Here is a 27,517-nt window from a genome sequence, read left to right on the forward strand (position 1 = left end):
ATCGCTACCAGAGATAGACACTCCTGACCCCTTTTAACCCGTACCAACCTGACGTCTGCGGACCAGTGCAGAGCAAGAGGCCTTGTCCCCTGATCCGGCAGTTCCCTTGAAGATAAGTATTGGTTTATTTAGTGGTAGGAATAGTTTAGTCATCTTAGCGTGTGCATGAGTAGATTATAATTGTATTACAATAAACTCATTTGTTTGAACTTACTAATTGGTGTCTGGTTTTATTGCTTTGAACTTGACCTTGAAACTTGTGGCGGTATCTTAACGATACCTGGCGACTCCAGAGCTAAGTAACGAAACAGAGCCAAATTGAGTGTTAATCACACTCACCCTGAACGAGCAACACAGTGTAAAGGACATGTGTGTGAAGAGTTGCTAAAGTGTTGAGGGGAATATTTTTAGACCAATACGTTTCCAGTCCAATGAGGTGAGATATTGATGGATCTGGTTCGAGCGAGTGAGGTGGATGAAGCAGACCAAGGTTCAGTGGAGGAACATTTGGGGTACGGTGATGCTAGTATCATAAGGTTTAGATTAGCTATGGAAAAGGACAGTGTAAAAATAAGTGATTGAGGGAGGGTCCATTTTAATGGGGTGAGAATGGATTTGGCCCAAGTTAATTGGAATCAAAGATAGACAGGCAAAACTTAATGGAATAATGGACTGCCTCTAAAGAGGTAAAATCCCAGGTGCATTAGGTACGCTCCCATGAGGGGAAAGACAGCAAAAACAAAGCCAGAGCTGCCTGGATGACAAAAAAAGAGTATGATTAAGCAGTATGACACATGTCAGGTAGATAAAGCTAGTGAGAATCAGACTGAATATTGAAAGTTAAGAGGGAAAGTGAGAAAATAAATAAGAGCAACGAGTTTGAGAAGAGTCTTCAGCTGACATAAAAAGGCATCCAAAGTTCTTCTAAAGGCATATAAATGATAAAAGAGTGATAAAGGGAAGAGTGTGGCCCCAAATGAAGAAAGCACAGCTTAGATACTAAATTTGTGCTTTTGCACTTGTCTTTGCCCAGGAAGAAAATGCTGTCAAAGTCAAATGAAAGAGGAGGTAGTTGAGGCATTGGATTGTGGATTAAGTAAGGAAAGCCAGCATCGATTGAATAAGGATGAATCGGGTTTAACTAACCTGATTAAGCTTTTTGATGATTGGGTTTAACTAACCTGATTAAGCAGTTGATGCCATGTAAATTGACTTGCAAAACACATTTGATAAATTGCAATCGGTTTTTCCAGCAAATTTAGAGCTCACAGAATAAAAGAGAAAGTAGCAGCATGGATACTAAGGTGGCTATATGACAGGAAGCAGAGTAGTGGTGAACGGTTGTTTCTCAGATTGGAGGGAGTTATACTGGATTGGATTCGATGTTTATTGTCACATGTACCGAGGTACAGTGAAGTATTGTTTTGCATACAGTTCAGACAGATCATTCCATACATGAAAAGAAAATATGTAGGGCAAACATAAAACACACAATGTATATACATAGACACAGGCATCGGGTGAAGCATACAGGAGTGTAGTACTACTCAGTAGAAAAGAAGTGTGAAGAGATCAGATCAGTCCATAAGATTAGGATCACTGCCTTTCTTGATCTATATTAATGACCTAGATTTGGATGTGCTGGGTATAAATAAAAAATTTACAGATGACACAAAACTTGAACTTATTGTAAATGTGAGGAGTATGGTGATAGCCTTCAAGGGGAGACAAAGCGGTGGTAGTGTCACTGGACTAGTTATCAAGAGGCCATGGGTGGGATTCTCCAGCTGTGTCCACCCGGTGACTGGAGAATCCCGTCCGAGGTCAATGGACTTCTCCATTGTCTGCGTCTCACCTGTGGTGTTCTTGCAGCAGGTGGGGCGGATGAATCCAGCCCCATGGCTCTGGGGGACACAAGTCCAAATCCCACCAGGGCAGCTGGTGGAATTTAAATTCAATTAATAAATCTGGAATTGAAAGCAACTCTCAGTAATGGTGACATTGAAATTATAATTGTTAGCTGTAAAAACCCATCTAGTTCACTAACGTCCATTAGGGAAGGAATTCGGCTGCTCTGGTCTATATGTGACTCCAGACCCACAGCAACGTGTCTGACTCTTAAATTTCCTCTGCAATGGGCTAGCCAGCCACTCAATTCAAGGGCAATTAGGGATGGGTGACAAAGGCTGGCCTTGCCAGCAATACTCACATCACATGAAAGAATAAATTCAGAGGACAGGGACTGGCTGGTGGAATGGGTGGACACGGCAGATTAAATTTAACGCAGAGAAGTGTGTAGTAAGAGATTTTGATAGGAAGTCTGAGGAAGAGCAATACAAAATAAATCATACTATTCAGAAGGCAATGCAGCAACATCAGGATCTGGGGTATGTGTGTACAAACTGTTGAAGAGGGTAAGGCAGGTTAAGAAAGCAGTAAATAAAGGTACAGGATTCTTGGCTTTATAAAAAGCAGAGTATAAAAGCAAATAAAGTTATGGTTAACATTTATAAAACTAGTTTAGCCTCAACTGGAATATATTGCCCAATTCTGGGCATCACACTTTAGGGAGGATGAGAAAGCATTCATGAGAATGGTTCCATCAATGATGGACTTTAGTCATGTCAACAGATTGGAGAAGCTGGGACTGTTCTCCCTTGAAAAGAGAGCATTGAAGTGAGATTTGCTGGTGGTGTTCAATATCATGAGGGGCCTGGACAAAGTAGATAGGGAGTGGTTGTGGTGGATGCACGCACAACTGCGGTCTACAAAGGGGAATTGGATAATCATTCATAAGAACAGAAGAACTAGGAGCAGGAGTATGCCATCTGGCCCCTCGAGCCTGCTCCACCATTCAATGAGATCATGGCTGGTCTTTTGTGGACTCAGCTCCACTTTCCGGCCCGAACACCATAACCCTTAATCACTTTTTTCTTCAAAAAACTATCTATCTTTATCTTAAAAACATTTAATGAAGGAGCCTCAACTGCTTCACTGGGCAAGGAATTCCATAGATTCACAACCCTTTGGGTGAAGAAGTTCCTCCTAAACTCAGTCCTAAATCTACTTCCCCTTATTTTGAGGCTATGCCCCCTAGTTCTGCTTTCACCCGCCAGTGGAAACAACCTGCTCACATCTATCCTATCTATTCCCTTCATAATTTTAAATGTTTCGATAAGGTCTCCCCTCATCCTTCTAAATTCCAACGAGTACAGTCCCAGTCTACTCAACCTCTCCTTGTAATCCAACCCCTTCAGCTCTGGGATTAACCTCGTGAATCTCCTCTGCACACCCTCCAGTGCCAGTACGTCCTTTCTCAAATAAGGAGACCAAAACTGAACACAATACTCCAGGTGTGGCCTCACTAACACCTTATACAATTGCAGCATAACCTCCCTAGTCTTAAACTCCATCCCTCTAGCAATGAAGGACAAAATTCCATTTGCCTTCTTAATCACCTGTTGCACCTGTAAACCAACTTTCTGTGACGCATGCACTAGCACACCCAGGTCTCTCTGCACAGCAGCATGCTTTAATATTTTATTGTTTAAATAAATGAAAAATATTTGCAGGACTGCAGGTGCAAACAGGAATGTGGGACTCAGTTGCTCTTGAAGAGGCCCGGCACAGACATGACAGAGCAAGTGGCCTCTTTCTGTGCTGTAGTCATTCCATGATTCGCCATTTCTATATTTCTGTACAACAAGGTGATTGTGGGACATGATGCAAAATTCGTGAAATCACCAAAAGGGTTGGATCAACTGGCTCTTTTCTTTTTAAAATAAAGATATTTTATGCCAAATATACATACCATCAACAAAATACACAGTCCAAAGCATAATCAACAGTTTGTACAGTTTCCCCCCTTTTAAGCCATCCTCCCGCGACAAACAGTTCCGCAAATAAAGTCATGAATGGTCTCCACCGCACCTCAAAACCCTCTTCCAACCCCCTCAACTCGAACACCAGCCAAAGAAAGTTGTACAAGTCCCTCAGCCACACCCGGAGGCGTCTCCGACCTCCAATCCAACAGGATTCTTTGCCAGGCAATCAGAGAGGTGAAGGTCGGTCCCCTTCCCCTCCAGCAACTCCGGCTTCTCCGAAACCCCAAAGATCAGCATCATAGGATCCGGCCTGACCACAGCCATCACTATCCTGGGTACCATCCTAAACACTGCCTCCCAAAAGCTCTCCAGCTTCTTGCACCCTCGAACATATAATCATGATTTGCCGGCCCCCCACCCACACTTCTCACACCCATCGGTTACCCTCTGGGAGAACCTACTCATCCTCGTCCGGGTCATGTATATCCTGTGTACCACCTTGAACTGAATCAAGCTCATCCTCGCGCATGAGGAGGTTGAGTTCACCCACCGCATCACCTCACATCAGAGTCCCCAACTTATTTGCCCAATTCCTCCTCCCACTTAATTGGCCCTTTTCCGTTCTTCCAACATCTCTATAGAAGATACTTTCCTCTAGTGGTATTCTACATAGAAGACTTAAGAATTTGTAACATGGATTTTCACAGCATATCAAACAAGGCCAACATGTCAATCAATGGGCAGATATTTTCACTGACCTGCCTGTCTAAACATTTCACTCTGAATAAAACTGAAAATCACTTAAAAATACCACTGAAAACTTCTGTTGTCTGCAGGTATGGGACTTTGTTCTGAAGCAGGTTCCAAGTTTTCCTTGCCTCCCCCTGAGGTGACTACAGGATAAGGTGATGTCAAAAACGGGAGTTGGGGAGGGGAGGGTCTCGGAGATATACAAGAAATTAATGGAGTGGGAAGGGGTTCCAATCAGGGAGGTGAGGAGGAAGTGGGAGGAAGAGTTGGGAGGGGAGTTGGAAGTCGGAATATGGGAAAAGGCCTTGAGGAGAGTTAATTCATCTTTGTCGTGTGCCAGGCTTAGGCTGATCCAGTTCAAGGTGGTTCATTGTGCTCATATGACTGCGGCCCGGATGAGCAGGTTTTTTGAGGAAGTGGAGGATAGGACGCTGTGGGGAAGCCCGGCGAATCATGTGCATATGTTCTGGGCGTGTTCGAAGTTGAGGGGAAAATGGGATGTTAGAGTATGTTATTTTAATGTTGTGTGTGTCGGCCCACTCGGTTGTTTAAGAAATATCAAATTGTTAAACTGTGAAAATTACAAATGCTTCAATAAAATATTTTCCAAATAAAAAAGAAAAACTTCTGTCGTGTTATTTTATGTCACTGACAAACCTCTTACCACATTCATTTAAGGTTTCATTGACGTTTTGTGAAAATAGTGCATTTGATTGTTTGCAACCTAAGATATCATAATATGTACAAAATTTAATTTGAAGACACAGATGCTAGAAAGAACTGATGTTTCTCAGAGGATGCATTTACAGTTTTACATGAATTTCCAGCAAATAAAACAGAAGGTTAATGTAGCCGAATAGCCATTCATGGCTACGTTCAGTGATCGCCCCACTTTAGATCCAATTTATATAATTTATTTGGATTCTGGAGTATTAGTACTCAGCCTTTACAAACAGCTGCAGCATCAACATGGAGCATCAACAACTTCTGTGTTGCAGGATCCTTTTCCCTCAATTGAACATTAATTCCTGCATAGTACATTCAATGCATAGCAAGTAATCTGCATCCTTCACTCAGTGTGAAGACATTATTCTGAGCAAATTCATTAACCTAGCTGGATTGGAGGTTAACCAGCTAACTGAGCGAAAAGACTTGAAACTGGATAAAGGAACAGCTTTTATACAAAAAAATTTAAATGAGCACCTTTATTCCTTTTGATATTCATTAGTTTATTGCAAGGAAGAATGATAGTCTTGAATTTGTAAGCATTTATCTGCAGAAAATGTGTATATATCTGTCACTGAAGTGCTCGTAAAATAAAAGAATAATGTCGACTTACCCATATTACTGAGCGAATAGCTTGGGGAGGGAGAGAAGACTTGGGCTGCAAAATCTTCAAATGTCATGATCTCTTTGTGTTGCTGAACTATTGCTTCGACATACTGAGCTCTTTCTTCATAACTGTATGACTTGTTAAAGAAATCACCATAGATATAGGTAGGTAAACAGTAAAACTCCTCTGCAACACTTAAAAATGCCTATCCAACATCGCGTCTTTAAACTGTCAAAAATAAAAGTAGTTTATAACTATTCCACAAAATTTGGTGATTTCCTGTTGTGGATTATTTTGAAGTCACCCATGTTTCACCATTTTCTTTAAATTCCAGACTAAAAAATTTTTTTTGCGGGATGTGGGCGTCACTGGTTCGGCCAGTATTTATGCCCATCAAGAAGGTGGTGCCTTCTTGAAACGCTGCAATCCTTGAGATGTAGGTACACCCACAGTGCTGTTAGGGAGAGAGTTCCAGGACTTTAACCCAGCGACAGTGAAGGAACGGAATTCATTTCCAAGTCGGAGTGGTGAGTGACTTGAAGGGGAACCTCCAGGTGTCCTATGAAATCAATATTTGTATAACTGTATACGTACAGTCATTAGCATTGATTGGTAGTTTCTCCATACTTAACTAGAAATAATTAAGCCCCGTTGAAGGAGACAATTCCATAATAACATGACATGGTTGAATAAAAATTTAATTTTTTTTAACCTTGCAATCTATTATCCATTGCACACTTACATGAGAATTTAGCAATTCTAAACAATTTAACCGAAATTAACAGGGCGATGGAACACCAAGTCAAAACTCCAAGCTTCGTTATTGTTACTATTCAATTTCATATGGCCATTGTGTAAGCAATGCAGCCCCAGGTGCAGAAATCTTCTGTATGGCTCAGCCATTCATACTTACATTTTGAACAAGCTTCCCCTGCAATGTGTTGTAAAACTTTAGATCAATCAAAACCACTTAAGAATACTTCAACATAAACACATTGGTGGACGTCACTGTACTGCTGCACAATTTCAGCTGTGTCACAGTTAATAATCAGCACATGCCAGGCCTGCCTCAAAATATTATTTAAGACCGGAAACTACGCTGTGAAATAAAACACCATACAAGAAATACACACTGTCAAAAAATATGATTACATTATCTACAATAAAACACCACTAAATTGTTTTCCTATGGCCAAAGTAAAACTTGGAACTGGCACAGTGATCAAAAACCAGTCACTAATAACTTAGAGTGTGACAGGGTTCAACAACCTCCCAGCAGCCCTAATAGGACCCCTGCTTATCGCTGCTCCTCATGATGCACTGTGGAGAGCTTTTATATACTTCTTTGTGTAAAATTTCCCCCTTTACAGAAGCATAGAAAATACAGTTATATATCACAAACAAAACCCTGGTCCTTGTAAAGCTCTATAACATTTTCAATTCCTCCTCAAAGTCAAATGGATATACCAAATTGGAAGCACTCAAACCAAAATACGAATACATAAAAGCACAGCATAAAAACTGTCCCCTCCCCACCAAAATGGTCTGGATTAAGGTCACCAGTTACTTCCAACTGACTTATTTCAGTTTTGTGTAAACTAAAATACAAGATCAATTTCTTTGCAAATACAATATTTATGTTGGGGTGGGGTGGGGGGGGACTTATAACATTTAGATTATGTGTTTTCCAGAATATTACAGCTATGCAAAGGCAGGTTATGAAAAATATTTTTAAAATAGTGAACAAAAATTAAATTAATCTCATATTATTTAAACAGTTTGCAAGTTGATCAGCATATATCACAGTTTATAGCATTCTTTAAATTTAAAGTTCATTTTTGTGCTCACGATTTAATGCTAGAAATGAAACATAGACCCGGTTTTATTTATTGCTGGCCTTTCTCTATGCAGACTTAAATTCTGACCCTAGTTAATGAATAGCCCGCTTAATTTGGTAAGAGCAGAGGCACATATTCCCTGTCAATTCTTTAGGGACCAACCGATGCCATTCACAAGTCATTAGAAGTCGTATTTTTCTGAAATACATACAGGCTGTTGCTAGGCCTCTCTACTCCATATTGCCACAGCAAGCCACTGGCCTAGTCAACAGCAGGCTGTTGGGCTGGTGTGTCCGTCTGGCGAACAGGCGCTTTGACACTAAGCTGGCACGTGCTGGCGCAGCAGGAGCAGGCTTGGGCGTGACAAATTGTTGAAAGAGCTGAGCTAAAGTTGAGGCCGGGAGCCACCTGAGCCTCAGGCCCTCTATGGGCCTGTCATCAGTTGCCAATTCATTGCTTGGCCAATAGTCTGTAGTCAGCTTCTGGGCTCAGTTTAAACAAGGCAAAAACAATATAAAGCCCTTTCAGGCGATGGCTAATAACACCCTGCTGTTTAATGAAAGGTCCTGCATAACTAACACATAAGCATACAATGCAGCACACAACTGCTAACAAAACAGACATTCACTAAATAATGTATGCAAAGACAGTAAGACTAGGGCCTCCAAATTAACGTAGACCCAAATGATCCAGTACAATAGCCAGTTCACTTATGAAGGCAAGCAGGCAGTCAGTAATACGGACCGTGACAACATGCATCAAGTTTGGAAGGAAGCAGCAGGAATAATGATAGCTCATTGCATGTATTAGGACTTTACCCAATGTATGCTTTAACCCTTAAAGAGCTCAGTACATTATTTGGTGTGGGTAAATTTGAGTTACTTATTAGCGTTAACACTAGTTTACAGCAAAGGCAAAATACTAGCCAAGCTTCACATTCAGATTTGCAACAAATCTTATGTTTATTTGTGAAGCCGATTAAGTAGGTTCAACTCATTCAGATGCAAATTAAGAGAAAAATAAATGAATTGTATCTAAATAATAGATGGTTTGGCACGGAGATATTGTTTTCATTTGTTGATAATATTATTAGATGTAACATCTTTGAAATTTATTTAAAATTGCAAACAAATGGGCTAGATATTTATCAGTCTTTTTCAAGCTTGTATCAGAAGACTTTTGTCATTCAGTTTACCGCTGCTCCAGTATTGATTATCAGCATTAAATACAATTATCCTTTTATAAAGAGGAGACAGATTATTTACAACTAGTTAACGTCCACAATTATATGCAATGACCATGATTCAAGATGCTGGAGAATGTTAGATTCGAAATGTAAAGAATGTTAAAGATTAGGTATGAGTTTGCTATCTCTTTTTATGATTTTTAAGTGAATTACACAGAAACAACAATGATCAAATATTAGATGAAAAATTCCTTAACAATTCAATTAATGCCTTGATGTTGCAGCTCATACGTCAACACAGAAAGGAAGACACATCAAATCTTCTTTGCCACAGCAACTGATGTCACTAAGAATGAATCACTATGAGAGTAAGTGCATTAGCAAAGACCATAAACACACAGCCATGCAAAAAGAGGCCACTTAATGAGAACTGCATCATAAACATTACCTCAGCAAAGATAAAAAACAGTAAAATTGAGGAAGGTACTAGGAACAGTTTCTCTCGACTCATTAAAAATTGAGCTCCTTCAAAGTTGGTGCAACACAATAAAATAAATCAGGAAGGCACAAAAGGTAAATAAAGCCATATGGCCCACCATTATCATAAATGCAGATAATTTCTACATGGCTGCAATTGAGATTACTTGACTAAATATTAACTGAAGTAAAAACAGACATGACTTCCGTAGATTGGATACTCCTACGTAGCAAAATTGTTTGCAATGTAAGTAACTAGAATAAAACAGTGAAATAAATTTAACTGAAACAATGCATCCTGAAATGCAGTCTTTTTATTTTTAAAAAGGTACGGACTTGCTTATTATGTGTCATACATAATGAGAGTTAAACCTATGTACAGTTCTTAAGTTAGTGATGCTTGCGTCTCCCAAAATAAATGATTCTGGAAAGCAAATGCAAATGAAAATCTAACAGTAAAATTATTTGTTCTAATGCCAATAATTCTGAATTATGCTCATCATATGGCTCACAAAATATTGTCTTTCATGCAGACCAGAAGTTCCCAGGTTAAATTCCTGATCTGCACTAATCTATCACAGCTGAGGTGGCGGTAGGGTTGCTATAATTGGGCTAGGAGGAAAAAAAAATTCAGGACTCCGATTGCTATAATCTGACAAAGGGCTCTTGCATCTTGCTCTGTTAAAGTATAATGTTATGCTGTAGTGCATTAGCATATGACAATACCGAAAATGGTAAAGGTCAGAAAATATGAAGTTCCCCTGGTCAAAAACCAAGCTTTCTTTTGCGAGTAGACATAAACTATCCTATTTCTGTAGAAGACATCCATACAAAAGATTATTGACACATTATGGGTCTTTCTCACTTTCTGAATGTTCAGCTGAATACTATCTTTTGTAATTTGTTGTATTTCCTATCACGATTAAAAGTGAATGGAGTAGTTTATTTACGCTGTAAAAACTCAGATCTATGTTTAATATGCATCAATTCAAAGAATGTTTGGCAACATCGTGCAAGGCTCCATTCAATCTGGCAACCAATTACTGCAAGTAAGTTAACAGTTGATCCTTGTGACTGCACCTTTGCTTAATAAAATATACATTCTGGATCATAAGGGACAAAAATTTGCTTACAGGACCCACAGTTAAACAATCAAAAGAGAACATAGTTCTACAAAAATAATCCAAAACTCTATGAAGGATGGACACTCAAGATGAAGATACATAGCATCTACAAACCGACCAATTACCAGAGATTGAGACTTTCAGAAGATAATTGGAGGAAAAGGGGTAAACAAACAGTAAAAAAATACCTTTTCCAAAGTGTAAAATAATTGTAATCATCTGAAAGATGACAATACGGAGTGCTCAAAAACATCAACATTTTAAAATTCACCAAGAGATTTTTCATTTTAAAATTAGAGTACCCAATTCATTTTTTCCAATTAAGGGGCAATTTAACATGGCCAATCCACCTATCCTGCACATCTTTGGGTTGTGGAGGTGAAACCCCGGCAAACAAGGGGAGAATGTTCAAACTCCACACGGACAGGGACCCAGTGCCGGGATCGAACCTGGGACCTCGGCGCCGTGAGGCAGCAATGCTAACCACTGCGCCACTCTGCTGCCCTTACCAAGAGATTTTAAATTATAATGAAACATCAAGAATCCAGAGATAAAAAATAATAAAAGAAATCCAACTGTAATGTGTTGTTGCTTGGCACATTTCTGCAATTTTCCATTATGATATTATGTAATTCAAACAATTTTGATGTGACTGAAAACATTTTTATGTATTTTATATTCAAAACATTTAATTGGAAAGAACTTTAGAATAGCAGAGTTTATGCATTTGATTAGTTATGAAGTCCAAAGAGATCCTGGGCGGGATTCTCCGAGCCGAAATCGCGATTGGCGCGGGGGCGGAGAATGGTGTCGACGCCGAAATCCGACAACACACTGTTCACCGGAGAATCGCAGCGCATGCGGTCTACGTGGCATTGGTAGGGGGCCATTGACAGAAGCCCCCGTGGCAATTCTCCAAGTGTAACTGGCTGAATTCCTGATGGCGTGGGTCTCTCATGGTCCCACCCGTTTTTTCCAGTCCGCAGTCGCCCTGGTGGGAGGTGAGGGAATCCTTCACCGGGTGGGGGGCGGGGCCTCATAGACAGTCAGGCTATCGATCGGGGGCCACCTATCTGCGGGTGCACGCAATCTTAGGGGGAGGGGGGCTATCTTTTTGGTGCCGGTCCACGGTGTGGGTCCGCATGTCGCGCGGGGCGACCGTGCGCATGCACGGACCCCCGACCGGAAGTGTAGGGCCCCGTATCGGCAGCCGGAGCTGCGAGGACTACTCAGGGGTCCTGCTAGCCCCCTCCAGGTAGGAAAATCACTCTGGACTATCTTCAGGAAAGTCCAGAGTGGTCATGCTGGAGTGGGACATAGCTCCATTATTGGAGAATCCTGCCCCCTGTATGCGCAGTTATGCCCTGGCTTCTAATCAATGAATGGCATAGATTTTGTTCATCTGTGCTGCCAGTGTGTATCTTTGAATAGATGGTCACAGAGTAATGTGGCAAAGGCCAGCTACCTGGATCAGGGAATTCAAGTGAAGAATGTAAAGGAAGAACAGAACCACCTAAAAGCTATTCTCATTTTGTGCGCTTGCTGCTTTTGCCAATCTTCCACAGATGAATCAACATGCAGGCCAGCATAACCTTTGAATACTCAATTTCCCAACGAACTAACTTTAAAATATCCACTGATGCCACACTTATTGTAAACAATAGAATTATTCAACATGTCGTGGTCTACAATTGACAGTGTAGACTTTATCAGGCAAGAGTATATTCTTAAGTCCTGTGATCACTGGAATAAACCACCAAAAAATTGCAACAAAGCTCAATTCAACTTTTCATTTTCAAATCTAAAATAAACTTGCATCAATTTCTGTTGAACATCTTTTGGTACACAGATAATTGAACATCATGTAATAATCACTATGCGGTTTTCAGTAGCCTATGATGTACATTTTAAACACTGAAATACTACCACAACCCTCAAAGGATTACAGGTTTTGTCGTGACTTTTGCAAAAGGCGAGTCAGACATTGTACCCTGGCAGTATGGACAGGAGCTTTGATGAGCTTACCTCTACTAATGCTATTTAGAAGGATGTTTGGAGATGTCCTCAGAAAAAGCGCTGTCAATTTATTTTAGATAGTTTAAAAAAAACAATTTTAGAGTACCCAATTCAATTTTCCCAATTAAGGGGCAATTAAGCGTGGCCAATCCATCTACCCTGCACATTTTTGGGCTGTGGGGCGAAACCCACGCAAACACGGGGAGAATGTGTAAATTCCACAAAGAAAGTGATCCAGAGCTGGGATCGAACCTGGGACCTCAGCGCCGTGAGGCAGCAGTGCTAACCATTGCACCACCGTGCTACCCTATTTTGGTTTTAAAAAATTTCTAAAGTCAGATGTCTGTACATCTCAGGGGGTGAAGGAAGGAAGATGCAAATTAATAATTTTTATAAAATATATCGACAATTATCAAAATGATCTAAATGCATATTTCAATTGGATTTTTATTTGGAAGCTGCGTCCAAATTTAAAAGCACAGTTCTCCCCCAATATTCTTGCTGCATGTTTGAGCTGAGGTAATTAATAAAGTAAATGTGCTTTAATTTTATTTCTAATTATGTAACTTCAGATACATTGAGATATAAAGATTAAACAAGTTCATAATTAAAATGGAAACAATTATTTGCACAGAAATAACCTGCTACATTTACTAAATTAACAGGCCTTTGCATTTAGTAACTGGAAATAAAAGATAATACATTTGAATAAGAATGGCTTATCTTGGAAAGAGCCTTCAGAAAAGAACTACAGCAAATGTAGTCTACAGCTAGTTTGTTTTATACAACAAAAGTAGACAATTATTCTCATTGCCCGAACAAAGTTTTTTTTCTGGGCTTTTAAGGCAGCTGTAATTTGATTATTACACAGGAATAGAGGCCAGCTAACAGGAATTTTTGACAAATTCTGTGAAGTGTCTGGCACTGGTACATTCCAGAAAGTGTAGCTTGTGGAGTATCTACCGCTATTAGTTAAAGCTCCAAGAAAGCTTGTGGACTTGAGGCCTAAAGTTCTCAGAGATAGACCTTGTGGAAAAAATAGCAATTTGCCAATCCAGCTGAAAACCTTGGATTTGATTTCTGCTTGAATAATGTTGGTTCCCAGGCCCAACTCGAACTGACATAGGTAAGAAGTTTTTTTAATAGCCACAAAACAGCTCTCGGGTCTCCCCTGCCACTTTTGATATTTCCCAAAGGAACACGACAGGGATACAAAATATGTTTGCTGCTACGGGTGCATTGTAATAGTATGAAAATGACAAATCACATTATTCAATGCATTTTAGAAACATTAGTGCAATGCAGTTCTGGGTGGCAAGGTTGTCCAGTCACCCTTGACACCCAACATTGCTTTGGGTGGGTGAATGGGCTATTTGTATTTCAAAGGTCCTGGCAGACTGCAACTAATCGCAGTGCAAATGAATGCGTGGGATATGGAGCTTCGTAAAAAAAAATCTCAAAAACATTATTCTGCACCTCCACTTTATGCATATCCCAGTAGAAGCCAGAAATCCTGCATAGAAAATGGCAATGATTTTGACCCCATAAAACCTAGAGTCAGGAGCATATCCTTACGGCAGAAGATGGACCGGGCTCCGGTGAATAGAAAATTCAGTCTCCTAGTTTCACACGAAAAACATGCACATATTAGGAGAATCCTCGATGTCAAGTGATCAGATTTGTACTTAAGAATGATTATATATTTTTTTGCTTCTTAAAAGAAAAGATCGGCCGCTTATTGCGCCCTTGATTTGTAGTCTTTGATCTTGTATTTAATTGCTGCTTGCTACATATCGATTAACATGTTTCCAGTTTGTTTAGTTACGATTGGTTGTTTTAAGAACATGAAATTTGAAAACCTGATGTAATACGTGAATCAATGTGATGGGTGTGAGAAGGGTCAATAGGAAAGATGGAGATGAAAGGGAAGAAAAAGGTTGATGGAGGAGAGGATGTGGCTAACAGAGTTTAGCTCAAGCAGCTAAGTGAAGGGCAGCACGGTGGTCTAGTGGTTAGCACAACTGCCTCACGGCACTGAGGTCCCAGGTTCGATCCCGGCTCTGGGTCACTGTCCGTGTGGAGTTTGCACATTCTCCCCGTGTCAGCGTGGGTTTCACCCCCACAACCCAAAAATGTGCAGAGTAGGTAGATTGGCCACACTAAATTGCCCCTTAATTGGAAAAAATAATTGGGTAATCTAAATTTATTAAAAGAAAAGAAAAAAAAACAAAAGCAAAGTGACGTTGAACTTGGGGATCCATAGAATTGAACCCATGGAATCCCTACAGTGCAGAAGGAGGCCATTCAGCCCAGGGTCTGCACAGACCCTCTGAAAGAGCATTCCACCCAAGCTCGCTGCACTGTCCTAACCTCATAACCCCATAACCTGACCGACTCATCTTTGGACACTAAGAGGCAATTTAGAATGGCTAATCCACTTAACCTGGATTAAGGGGAAACAGTAGCACAATGTGGTAGTCACCCCAGTAGTATATTACATGCATTATGGCCCTGCCTGCTGGCTTCACCAAGTCGGCAGCGTATAAATGTGTGTGCTCGCCTGTGCTGCAGCCATTCTGGTTCCAGCTACAGGAGGCACATTTGCTCAATAAAGCCTTGATTATTCAACTACTCTCGTCTTTGTGGTAATTGATAATGCATCAATTTATTGAGCAAAGATTTTTTTAAACGATGGATCTCCGCATCAAGCCTGATCGCCTGCAGCCGAGTCCTCAAGCAGCCAACGCTACGTCCGCCTTTGACCACTGGCTAGCCTGCTTTGAAAGCTACCTCCGAACATCCACTGAGGAACCCTCGGACTCGCAAAAGCTCCAAGTCCTTTATTCACGGGATAGCCCTGACATTTTTCCTCTCATCAGGGTTGCGCCCACTTACTCCGAAGCGATGGAGCTCCTGAAGGGACATTACGCTCGACCAGTCAATCAAATATACACCAGGCACCACCTGGCCACGAGACAGCAACTCCCCGGGGAGTCTCTGGACGATTTCTGGCGTGCCCTGCACATCCTAAGTAGGAACTGTGACTGCCAGGCAGGGATTTACCCATGTACCTCTACTATATGGGCAGTGCCATAATACATGTAATATACTACTAAGGGTGACTACCACACTGTGCAGGTGGTCGTCCCCGACGCACTCCACTCCATCCGATCGCTCCTCTGCACCGCAACTAACAAGACCCCTCATGAACGTGTGTTTGCCTTCCCCAGGCATTCCACCTCCGGGGTCTCGCTCCCAACATGGCTGATAGTTCCTGGACCCGTCCTCTTCGGAAGCATGTGCAGACCCATAAGTCGGACCCCTTGATCGAAAAAGCCCACCTCCTACATGCGAACCCGCAGTACGCCTATGTGACACACCCCAACGGGCGCTAGGACACAGTCTCCCTCAGACACCTGGCACCCGCTGGATCCCCACCCACAACCCCTGATCTGACACCCCCCCCCCCTCCGGTTGCCTCATTCACCCCTGCGCCACTCACCCTCCCTCCAGCGAACCGCACCACAGCCCCCGCCCCAGGAGGATCCGTCCTCCCACTGATTCCACTCGGGGGGACGAAGATGAGGACAACACGCTCCCGGAGTCACAGGTGACCAAGTCGGTGCCCACATCACCACCAGGACTGAGGCGATCGCAGAGGAGGGTCAAGGCCCCCGACAGACTGAACTTGTAATGTTTTACACCACCCTGCGGACTCTTTTTTTAAACAGGGGGTGAATGTGATAGTCACTACTAGTAGTATATTACATGTATTACGGCGCTGCCCATATGGTAGAGGTACATGGGTAAATCACTGCCTGCTGGCTCAGCCCAGTAGGCGGCGTATAAATGTGTGTGCTCGCCGGTGCTGCAGCCATTCTGGTTCCAGCTACAGGAGGCACAAATGATCTTTGCTCAATAAAGCCTCGATTATTCCACTACTCTCGTTTTTGTGGTAATTGATAGTGCACCCCACAGTGGTTAGCACTGCCACTTCACAGTTCCAGGGTTCCAGCTTCGATTCCCGGCTTGGGTCACTGTCTGTGTGGAGTCTGCACGTTCTCCTCGTGTCTGCATGGGTTTCCTCCAGGAGCTCCAGTTTCCTTCCACAGTACAAAGACGTGAAGGTTAGGTGGATTGATCATGCTTAATTGCTCATATTGTCCAAAGGGATTGGGTGGGGTTGCTGGGTTACGGGTATGGGGTGGAGGTGTGGACTTAAGTGGGGTGCTCTTTCCAGGTGCCGGTGCAGACTCGATGGGCCGAATGGCCTCCTTCCGTACTGTAAATTCTATGTCTACATGTCTAACCTGCGCATCTTTTGATTAAGCGAGGAAACCGGAGCAGGTGGAGGAAACCCACGCAAATATGGGGCAAACGCGCAAACTCCACACAGTCACCCAAGGCTGGAATTGAACCCAGGTCCCTGGTGCTGTGAGGCCACAGTGCTAACCACTGTGGCACCCCGGATGGAAACATATTTTCAGGCGAGATGTGTTGGCTGTGATCACCAAAATGGTGGTGGGCTGTTTAGGATGTGGCATGTTACTTGGCTTGCGGGGAGTATAGGGGTGGAGGATGCGATGGTGACTGATTGATGATCCCTTTCATATATCAGGAGATAAGGTAAAGTCGCCATAGTCCTAGATGACCATATGCTGCTTTCCCCTTTGAGGGGGAGAGCTGACTGTTGGTGATTTAAGCTGAGGATCACCACACCTCAGACGAGGAGCAAGTTTGAGAAGGCAGGGTCTTCATGAATATCAGGAGGACAGGGAGACCAAATGCAATGACGGTTATCATCATAATTTGATTCAGTGGTGACAGATCCAGTGTGGGTATTGTCATGCTGTTTTTGCTTGTGGTTAGTGCTCGTTGTAGAGGATTACACAGATGAAAGAGGAATTAAATGGGAGTAGGTGTCTGATCTTGCTGTTAATGCTCAGCAAGTTTGTAGTCAGATTTCAGATTTCTTAATTAATTCACCTGAATTTTCAGAAGTGTTTGGAGGGGAGGGGCGATGTTTCATTCCAATCTCAGTACCCCAACTGAACTGGAGTGGCAGTGGGAGTTTGGATTTGTTCAGTATCAGATTGCTGTTTGAGGGGCTTTGGTATGTGTATATTGGCTGTTGCGTTTTCTACAACAGAGACTACACTTGAAAAGTAGTTATATCGGTCTTGGGATATTCAGGGGACATGAAAGGCACTACTAAAATGCACATCTTTTTCTTTTTTTAAATATCTGCAAACTTACACCTGTTCTTAGGTGTTTCCTTTTGTGTTTTTCATCCTGGCAGTACAGCTGATGAACGCTTTGAATGGCATTATTGTATTCCGCAAGCTTAAAGCTGCAAATTTTTTTCTTTGCAGCTTTAAGCTTTGCTGTTTTTTGTCCCTTCTTTGAAGTTTTTGTTGTCTCCCATGGGTATTAATAGAACTTGCCTTTACTCACAACCACCAAGATGAACATCATCTTCCTCAGCAAGGTTTGCTGCAGAGCCAACCAGTGGATGTAATTAGAAATCGCTTTAAGGTTTCAGATTCGTTGATTGATGGTCACATAAGGTGGGGTGCCACTTAAGTCATAGAATGTTACTTTAATAACTTAATCTCCAGGTGCAGAACCATTAGAACCACACACCATTTCATGATTTACTGGTCGATCTACCATGGAGTTGCATAAGGGGAGTCAAAACATTCAAGTCAAATAGATTAGCAGCTGGGATAACCAGACCTAGATGAAGAGGAGGGAAAGAATAGGCTGAAGCAGAGAGAGATCGCATTGGGAAGGAGAGAGAGAGAGATGGGAGCAGGCAACAGAAGACAATGTAAAGGGCTGTGACCTATTTCCTCACAGTAGGGGATTTGTGGCGAAAATAATTTAAAAAAATTTTTGTTTGCTTACAATATGTCAGCTCCTGCAATTTAGTCATTTAATATATACTGCATTTAAAACTGCTGCAAGGTCTTTTAAGCTATGCATGCACAAACATTCTCATCACTTGAAGATGCATCAGGCCAAACATTGAGGATAATTTAATTTCTAATTTTTTGTCAACCTAACACAGAACACAGTATATAATTTATTGTAATCTAATCTTCCTACATGTGCCTCCATTCCCTAATTAATTCAGACAGAGTGTATAATAAAACAGCACAATAGAGGCTAAACAGAAGTGGATCAGGTCAAGATAAGAATAGTTAAGAAAGGAGACTGGGGTTTACATTTTAGAAGAGATCACTTAAATATCAAAGTCTCTGAAGATGGCTTCAAAAACTTCCACCAGGACCCTGGATCATTGCATGACTGACTGCAATGCTGGGTAGGGTTCTATAATGAATGTTCCATTATCGTGGACACGATAAAGACTTATTGCTACTGCATCATAATATTCCTTGTTCAGCTAGATGAAAAAACTGTTTTATAATTGCCACCTTTATGCTAATTCACCACTATAAATTGGCTTCACTTGCCCTGCAACCTATTTAGTAATTGGATCCAAACTGGCCACAAATGCTAGCTGGATAGTTGCTCTCCTGGTGGGCATATCTATCAGCTGTAACAAATGAATTATAACAAAGCCATCAAAAATAGTTAAAACAGTCCTGTGCAGTATTCCTGATGGCTTAGCATGGGAGTCTAAATGGTCCATGGGCGACATGTGGCCCTTCTGGCTCATGAAGCTAAAGAAATAGAGTCCTTTCACAGTTTATATTTCGTATTCACTAATTTGCCTTGTTGAAGTCCGCAGACATTGCTTGGAAAGGTTTATTCTTACTATTGCCTCACAGGTAGATAAATCTTAAAATAAAAAAAAAACACGCTGACAGCACCCGCTGCTTGTGATGCATGCATATTAATGATAATACTGATCTAAATTTTATTTGGGACTCAACAAGGTTTCTTTAGACACGGGCTAGTTTGATACTGAACCATGAAGGTCAGAATGTTTGAGCTTCAATCTTGATTCTGCACTGAATTAGTTAATCTCAGCCATAATGGCTAAAGGGGTACAACAATTGGTCTTGGTGCCCAAGTAATTTCCTTTTTCAGTTCATCAACTTCAAATATATATACATAAGCTTTAAAACTGTTTATTTTATTATTGGCTGAAGTATGTTGTTAAAGCTACTTCATCATGGTCTCAAAAGGGCTCCATTTTTGACTTTATAAAAAGGAATTAGCTATTCCATTGTTATCAATTATCTGCAGTTGACATGTATCTTCAGTATTTCATTTATAAGCCTGAAATTCTAGGGGATTTCTAACCAGTCTAACGGCAGTAAACAGAACACTTCAAACTGCAGAAGTAGGCATTTTTTGTGCAATTGGTTAGAATGCCCCTCATTTTCTCTTTTGTTTTGTTTTTCTATTCCTTCGTAATTTTGTACTCAGTAAGAAAGGAGATGGAATGTTTTGGATGAGGGGAGAGGTCACATTTCCAGCACCGCCCAAAGTATGAATACAGTCGCATTTGATTACTTAGAAATAAATAAAACAGAAAGTACCTTTTGAAAATGCTATTAAAAATATATATTTTTTTAAGGGGTTTTTCCAGTGGAAGGACTTTTGCATTGACCATAACAAGGTTTAAATATAACATAACATTGGAATATCTCATTTGTTGGCTAAATATTTTGGGCTCATGCCTTTGTCAGTCTGGGCTTCAGCAGCAGTATTTGTCTCTGCTCAGATACTCACATTAAATGGTCAAAGGTTTGATCACGAAGATTGAAAGGAGTGAACTATTTCCAGGAGTTCATTCAATATGTTCATTCTTTGTTCCCTATTGTTCAATAGCACTCTGACATAATGTTCACTCTTGCCATTTTTGTTTCTATTAGTTTGTCCAGAATTTTCATCACATTTATATCAATGTAAACATTGTCACTAGCTATTCTTCTCTACCAGTCACAAAATATTTGGGTTCTGACAAAAACTGAAGTTATTCCTAAATCGTGGTCAAACCAGTACACTGTAGGACCTCAATATTGTCGCTTTCGTAGACTTGTATTCTAGTCTGTGGTTCTATTAACATTTCAAAAATTGCTTGGCTTTCTTGAGCTGGGTTTTATGTAGCCGGTCACAGCAGGAAACATGGTGACATTGTGGGAGAGGCTTTGGGTGAGTCTCCTGGTTGTGACAAAACCTCCCTGATTAAGTTGGAGGTTGGAAGAGACTGATCTGGGTTTCCTGACCAGAGGCAGTGGGATATTAATTACTTGTTAAAAAAAAGGATATTTTATTCCAAACACATGCAACAAAATAACACAAGCTTAACATCAATCAAAGTATACAGTTTGTACATGTTTCCCTTTTTAATTCCCCTCCCCTCACGTCAAACAACTCCTCAAATATAGCCATGAGTGGCCTCCACCATACCTCAAAGCCCTCCTTTTAAAAAAAAATGTATTTTATTCCAAACTTATATAATTTACAAAACATGAACAATTTGGGGAGCAAACTCTCCAACAGACAATACAGTTTGTACAAATCTTTCCCTTTGTCACTCCCCTCCTGCGTCGAACAGCTCCTCAAACACGGCCACAAACATCCCCCACCTTGCCTTGAAGCCCTCCGCTGAACCCCTCAATTCGTACTTGTCCTTTTCCAGCCGAAGAAAGTCATACAACTCCCCCAGCCAGGCTGCCACCCCCTGCGGTGTTGCTGAATGCCACTCCAACAGGATTCTTCACCGGGCAATCAGAGACGCGAATGCCTCAATGCCGTCCTTCCGACCCCTCCATCAACTCCGGCTTCTCTGATATCCCGAATACCACCACTCAAGGGTCTGGCTCAACCTCCTCCACTACTATCCTTGCAAGCGCCATGGACACTCCCACCCAGAATCTCTCCAACTTTTCGCAGCCCCAGAAGATATGTGCGTGACTCCCTGGTCCCCACCCACACTTCTCACACTCGACTGCCACTCCCTGGAAGAACCCACTCATTCTTGCCCGAGTCATATGTACCCGTTGTACGACCTTGAACTATATCAGGTTCGTCCTTGCGCACGAGGCGGTCGCATTTACCCATCGTAGCGCCTCACTCCACACTCCGCAGTTTATCTCCCCTCCCAGCTGCCCCCCCTCCTCCCCCCCCACTTCTCCTTAATCTTCACCATCTGCTCACCTCCCTGCTCTCCCAGCCACCCATAAATGTCTCCGATCCTGCCCTCCCTTTCCACATCCGGAAGCAGCAGTCGCTCCAACAGGGTATACCTCAGCAAGCTGGGGAACTCTTCCCAAACCTTCTGCGCGAAGTCCCTTACCTAAATCACTTCCTCTTGGGAGCACTACTGTCTCCTTCAGTTCCTCTAAACTGGCAAACCCATCTTCCAGGTACAGATCCCTCGTCTTAACCAGCCACATTTCTCAATTTCTCTCCACTTCCTTTACATACTATATATCCCCCCCCCCCAACTCGAAACACTGGTTTTGGCACAGCGACTTCAGCACCGACATCCCTTCTATCCTGAAATGCCTCCTCAGCTGGTTTCAGACCTTTACTGTGGATTGCACCACCTGGCTCTCCACATATTTTCTTGCCACCATTGGCAATGCCTCCATCACCATAGCTCTCAAACTGGACTCCCTACAGAATTCTTCCTCCATCTTATCAAATTCTGCCCCCTCTCCTTCCCACCACCACCTCACCTTCTCCACATTCGCCAACCAGTAACAGTGTAGCAGGTTCGGCAATGCCAACCCTCCCTTCTGCCTCTGTAACAGTGTCCTCTTAAACCGTGGCACCTTCCCTGCCCATACAAAGTCTGAGATAATCATATTCAGTTTTCGAAAGAAGGCCTTCTGTACAAAGATCGGAAGTGTCTGGAATATGAACAGGAACCTCGGCAGAATGTTCATCTTCACCACTTGGACCCTCCCTGCCAGAGTCTGGTGCAATATGTCTCACCTCTTCAGATCCTCCTTAATTTCCTCCACCAGCTTTGTTAGATTACATTCATACAGCATCCATTTCCTGGACACCTGAATCCGCAGGTATCTAAACCTGTCTCCGGTCACCTTGAATGACAACTCCCCCCTCCGAGGTTGGTTCGCCGATCCAACTCGTTCACTGGGAACACTTCACTTTTCCCTACATTTAGCTTATATCCCGAGAACACCTCAAACTTCCCCAGCAGGCTCACGAGCCTCTCCATGCTCTCAAGTAGATCCGAAACATACAATAGTAGGTCGTCCGCGTATAGCGACACCTGATGCTCCCTTCACCCCCTCATAATCCCTTGCCACTCTGTCGACCCCCTAAGAGTCATTGCCAGAGGCTCTATTGCAAACAACAGCGGCGGCACCCCTACCTTGTTCCCCTGTGCAGTTCAAAGTTTCGTGGACCCATGTCGTTGGTCCGCACACTCACCTTCAGTGCCATATATAACAGCTGGATTCATGCCACAAACTTCGACCCAAACTCCAACCTTCCCAGGACCTCAAACGGGTACTGCCAGTCCACCCAAATGTCAAACGCCTTTTCCATGTCCGGTACCTGAGCTCTCGATGGGGTCATGACCACATTTATCAGCCTCCTTATATTACTATCACGGGCAGCACGGTAGCATTGTGGATAGCACAATTGCTTCACAGCTCCAGGGTCCCAGGTTCGATTCCGGCTTGGGTCACTATCTGTGCGGAGTCTGCACATCCTCCCCGTGTGTGCGTGGGTTTCCTCCGGGTGCTCCGGTTTCCTCCCACAGTCCAAAGATGTGCAGGTTAGGTGGATTGGCCATGATAAATTGCCCTTAGTGTCCAAAATTGCCCTTAGTGTTGGGTGGGGTTACTGGGTTATGGGGATAGGGTGGAGGTGTTGACCTTGGTTAGGGTGCTCTTTCCAAGAGCCGGTGCAGACTCGATGGGCTGAATGGCCTCCTACTGCACTGTAAATTCTATGATCTATATGACCCCGGGGCCTTCCCCGACTTCATGTTCCTTATCCTGTTGAATACCTCCCTCAGTCCTCCAGCACCTGCCTCTTCTCTTCCTCCAAGTGTGGAAACGCCAGTTCGTCTAAAAAGCGTCACATGCCCCCTCTCACCCCTCGGGTCCACCCTGTATGCTCCTTATAATCCCTCAACACCTCGTTTATCTTCTCCGGCTCCGACAACAAATGCTCTTCACCAGTCCGTATCTTCAATATTTCCCTGGACGTGGCCTGCCTTCGTAGTTGATGCGCTAACATTAGACTTGCCTTCTTCCTGTACTCATACTGCACCCTCCTTGCCCTATGCAGCTGTCCTACTGTCCTCCCCATCGTCAACCTATCGAATTGCCCCTGCAATTTTTTTCCTGCTCGCCAATCCCTCCATGGTGGGTGCCCTCGAGTACTCCCTATCTACATTAACTCTCTCGTTCATTAGCCTTTAATATTCATCCTTCCTTTCCCTAACCGCATGTGCCTTGAATGCCTTGAACGAGATAATCTCCCCCCGGACCACAGCTTTTAGTGTTTCCCAAAATGTGGCCGCCAACACCTCCGCATTTTGGCTCAATTCTACATAATATTCAATCACAGCCCCACTTTGTCACAAAACCCCCTATCTGCCAAAAACCCCGAATCGAGTCTCCACCCCGGCCTTTGCTCCCGTCCCGATCTCAGCTGAATCTCCAGCCAAAGGAGTGGATGGTCCGAGATTACTATCCCTGCGTACACTGGCCCCTCCACCCCGACCAACACCCCTCCCGGCTCATTGCAAAAAGTCCGATTCTTGAATACACGCTATAAACATGTGAGAAAAAGGAATACTCCTTTCTGCCTGGGTTCTTTAAGCGCCACGGGTCTACCATACCAATCTTTTCCATAAAGGTGGGATTCACTGCGCCTGATATTGGCAGGGAGGGAGCCCAGCTCCTTTGCCATTTGTATCTTACCCATTGACCTGGGGCTCGATCCATCTACCCTCGGCTATAGGACACAATTAAAATCTCCTCCCAAAATCAACTGGTGCATGGCCAAGTCCGGGATCGCTGCCAGCAAATCCCTCATATAACCTACATTGTCCCAATTCGGTGCACATACTTTCACCAGTACCACGGGCGTCCCTTCCAATACCCTGCTCACCATCACATATCTCCCACCCGGGTCGCCCACTTCATAAACCCCATTTTTTTCCTCATCAAAATGGCCATCCCCCAAAACTTTGAATCAAACCCCGAGTGAAAAACCTGTCCCACCCATCTTTCTTACCCTAACCTGGTCCTTCACGCACTCCTGTCGAAAAACGTGCTTTTAAACACCTTAGATGCGCAAAGACCCAAGATCTTTTCACCAGTCCATTGAGCCCTCGCATAGTCCCCGTTATCAGTCCTATTCTCCCCTTTTTGGCTCTACCCACGTTAATTTCATCCTGTACCTGGCCCATCCAAGGTGGCCCCTTTCTCTGCCCCTGACCATGTTTCTTCTCCAACCTTGCCGCGTCGCATCTCCCCCTCCACTATAGCCACCTCTCTCGGCCTTCTCCCCCCACCTCACTTCCGCTCACCAGCATTACCTGCTAGCGGGGCAATTCTTGCCTAAAGGCTCCTCCTACTGACCCACACCCTTTCCCGCCCTCACCTCCCTGTTCTGTGAAGGCTCCCCACTGTCCTCCCCCTCCCAAAGACTCATCTCGAATCACAGGTCACCTCCCCAGATACAAACAAAAAGAAAACACACAGCTATAGGCAGCAATGGGGGGGGGGGGGGGGGGGGGGGGGGGGGGGGGGTCCCCTTCAAAACTTTTCACCCCTCTGCCCTTTGTCAGCCCAATAGAAAAAAGCAAAAAACCCCTCCACATAGGAGGAAAAGAACTCCCCTTCCTCCAACCCTCACTGTACCTGTATTCTCCATTATTCCAAAGTGCCAGCACCTCCGTCTCCCAAAATTGTTCAGTTCTCCATCAGTTTACGCTCCTTGATAAAGTCATTGGCCACTTCTGGGGACTCAAAATAATATTGCCGGCCTTCCTATGTCACCCATAGTTTTGCTGGGTAGAGCACCCCAAACTTGATCTGCCGTCAAAGAATACTGCCTTGGCCCTGTTGAACTCCGCACGCCATTTTGCCAGTTCAGCTCCAAAGTCCTGGTATATTCGGACCTTGTTCCTCTCCCATTCGCAGTTTTGCTTCGCCCTGGCCCACTGCAGAATCTTCTCTTTCTCCTCAAACCTGTAGAGCCTCACGATCACTGCCCATGGCGGCTCCCTTGCTCTTGGTTTCTGCCTCAGAGACTTGTGCGATTTGTCCACCTCAGGCTCCACCTCCGCCACCTGTGTCAATATAGCTGGCAACTCCCCCTTTTCCACCGCCCATTCAAAAACCGACGCATATTAGCCCCCCCCCCCCCACCCCCCCTCAACAGGCTCGGCCCTTTACAGCCCTCATAAAAGGCCTTTGACACCTCATTTATCATCTCTGTGTCCGACACCATGTTCCCCCTCCCCCACCCTAAAAATATCCCTGGACGCTGCCTGTTGCCGCAGCTGGTGGGTCAGAATGTGACTTGCCTTCTCCCCATACTCCCCATACTACACCCCCATCGCCCGCCATAGCTGACCCACCAGCTTACCCATTGTCAATCGGTCAAATTGCAAATCAACCTCTTTCTTTCCACCAACAACTCCTTCATGGGGGCCACAGAATACCTCCTATCCACCTCCACTATCTCGTCCAACAATCGCTGATGCTCCTCCCTCATCATCCTATCCTTATGGACCTTGAACAAAATAATTTCCCTTCGGACCAATGCTTTCAAGGCCTCCCAAAATGTGGCTACCGATACGTCCCCATTGTGATTGAGCGCCACATAATTCTTAATCATTACATTCATTAATGAGCCAATGTGCCCCACTATCCCAGAGTCTACCGCAATTTAGTGATGACTCGGGGATTAAATGGAGGCTGCACAGAAGGCAGTCAGCGAGCCTCCCAGCAGTGGTGTGGTATGGGGGCCTATTCCTTGCCATTTGTATCAGGGACTCAGCATTTTTGAATCTACGTGTATCCTTCACACGTTGAGTGAAATTTAATTTGTTCACCCAATTGCATAAACCATCAAAATCAGTTTGTAAATCTTTAGCTGCACCAATTTTCTTTACAGTTCTTATTTTTCGTCTGTTTTCAGTAGATTTGACAATTTTACAATTAGCTTTAAACTCAGATTAGGAACAGCAGGCATCTCAGCAGAAGCTCTTTCTCTGTTCAACACCTCCTCCCAGTCTGAAATTACAGTACTTAATTACTCAGCTTTCCATTTTTTTTCCAACCCGATTCAAATTTTTTTAATGGTTCCCATCACCTTTAATCACTCGTTTTGTACAGCAAAAGTATTTTAGTCTAACAGTACTTACTGTCGCAGGAATGAGGAAAAAAGAGACAAAGGGTTTTTAAAATAATTATGAAAACTCATCAAACTATAAACAATGCAACACAGGAGTACAATATCCCAGAGTAGTAGCAATACCAGTTCGCACCTGTCAAAATGGAAAGCAACATGCTCAAATAGTTTTGCTCCACAGCCAACAGTGAGTGCAGTCTACTGTTTATGAAAATGAAATAAGTATTGTGGCAGAGCAACGTAAGACAGACACAGTTGCCTGAATGAGATGAGGAAGTGCCTGTTAATTGCTTTACTCATTTCATTGAATCCAGTACAACTGTCCTTATTTATAAGGTTAGCCTGTAGCTCTTGCACCTATATACCCTGATTATTGTGCATCCTATTGGCTGATGTTCTTGTCACTCAACCAGTTATTTTTCGCAATTTATTTTTTTGTTCTTAATAAATTTAGAGTACCCAATAATGTTTTTCCCCAAAGGAAAATTTAGCATGGCCAATCCACCTACCCTGCACATCTTTTTGTATTGTGGGGGTGAGACTCAAGCAGACACGGGGAGAATGCGCAAATTCCACACGGACAGTGACCCGGGGCCAGGATTGAACGCGGGTCCTCGGCGCTGTGAAGCAGTGCTAACCAC

General features: G+C 43.3%; 1 protein-coding gene across 1 annotated transcript in view; it reads right to left on the minus strand.

The window, feature by feature from the left end:
- The window catches only part of ralgapa2 (Ral GTPase activating protein catalytic subunit alpha 2), a 730,448-nt gene that overhangs the window by 139,859 nt on the left and 563,072 nt on the right, over nucleotides 1-27,517 (minus strand). The window contains 1 exon segment of the mRNA XM_038805980.1: nucleotides 5,914-6,035. Within this exon segment, the coding sequence (XP_038661908.1) occupies nucleotides 5,914-6,035 (122 nt within the window).

Source organism: Scyliorhinus canicula, chromosome 1 (assembly GCF_902713615.1).
Source record: "Scyliorhinus canicula chromosome 1, sScyCan1.1, whole genome shotgun sequence".
Classification (NCBI taxonomy): domain Eukaryota; kingdom Metazoa; phylum Chordata; class Chondrichthyes; order Carcharhiniformes; family Scyliorhinidae; genus Scyliorhinus; species Scyliorhinus canicula.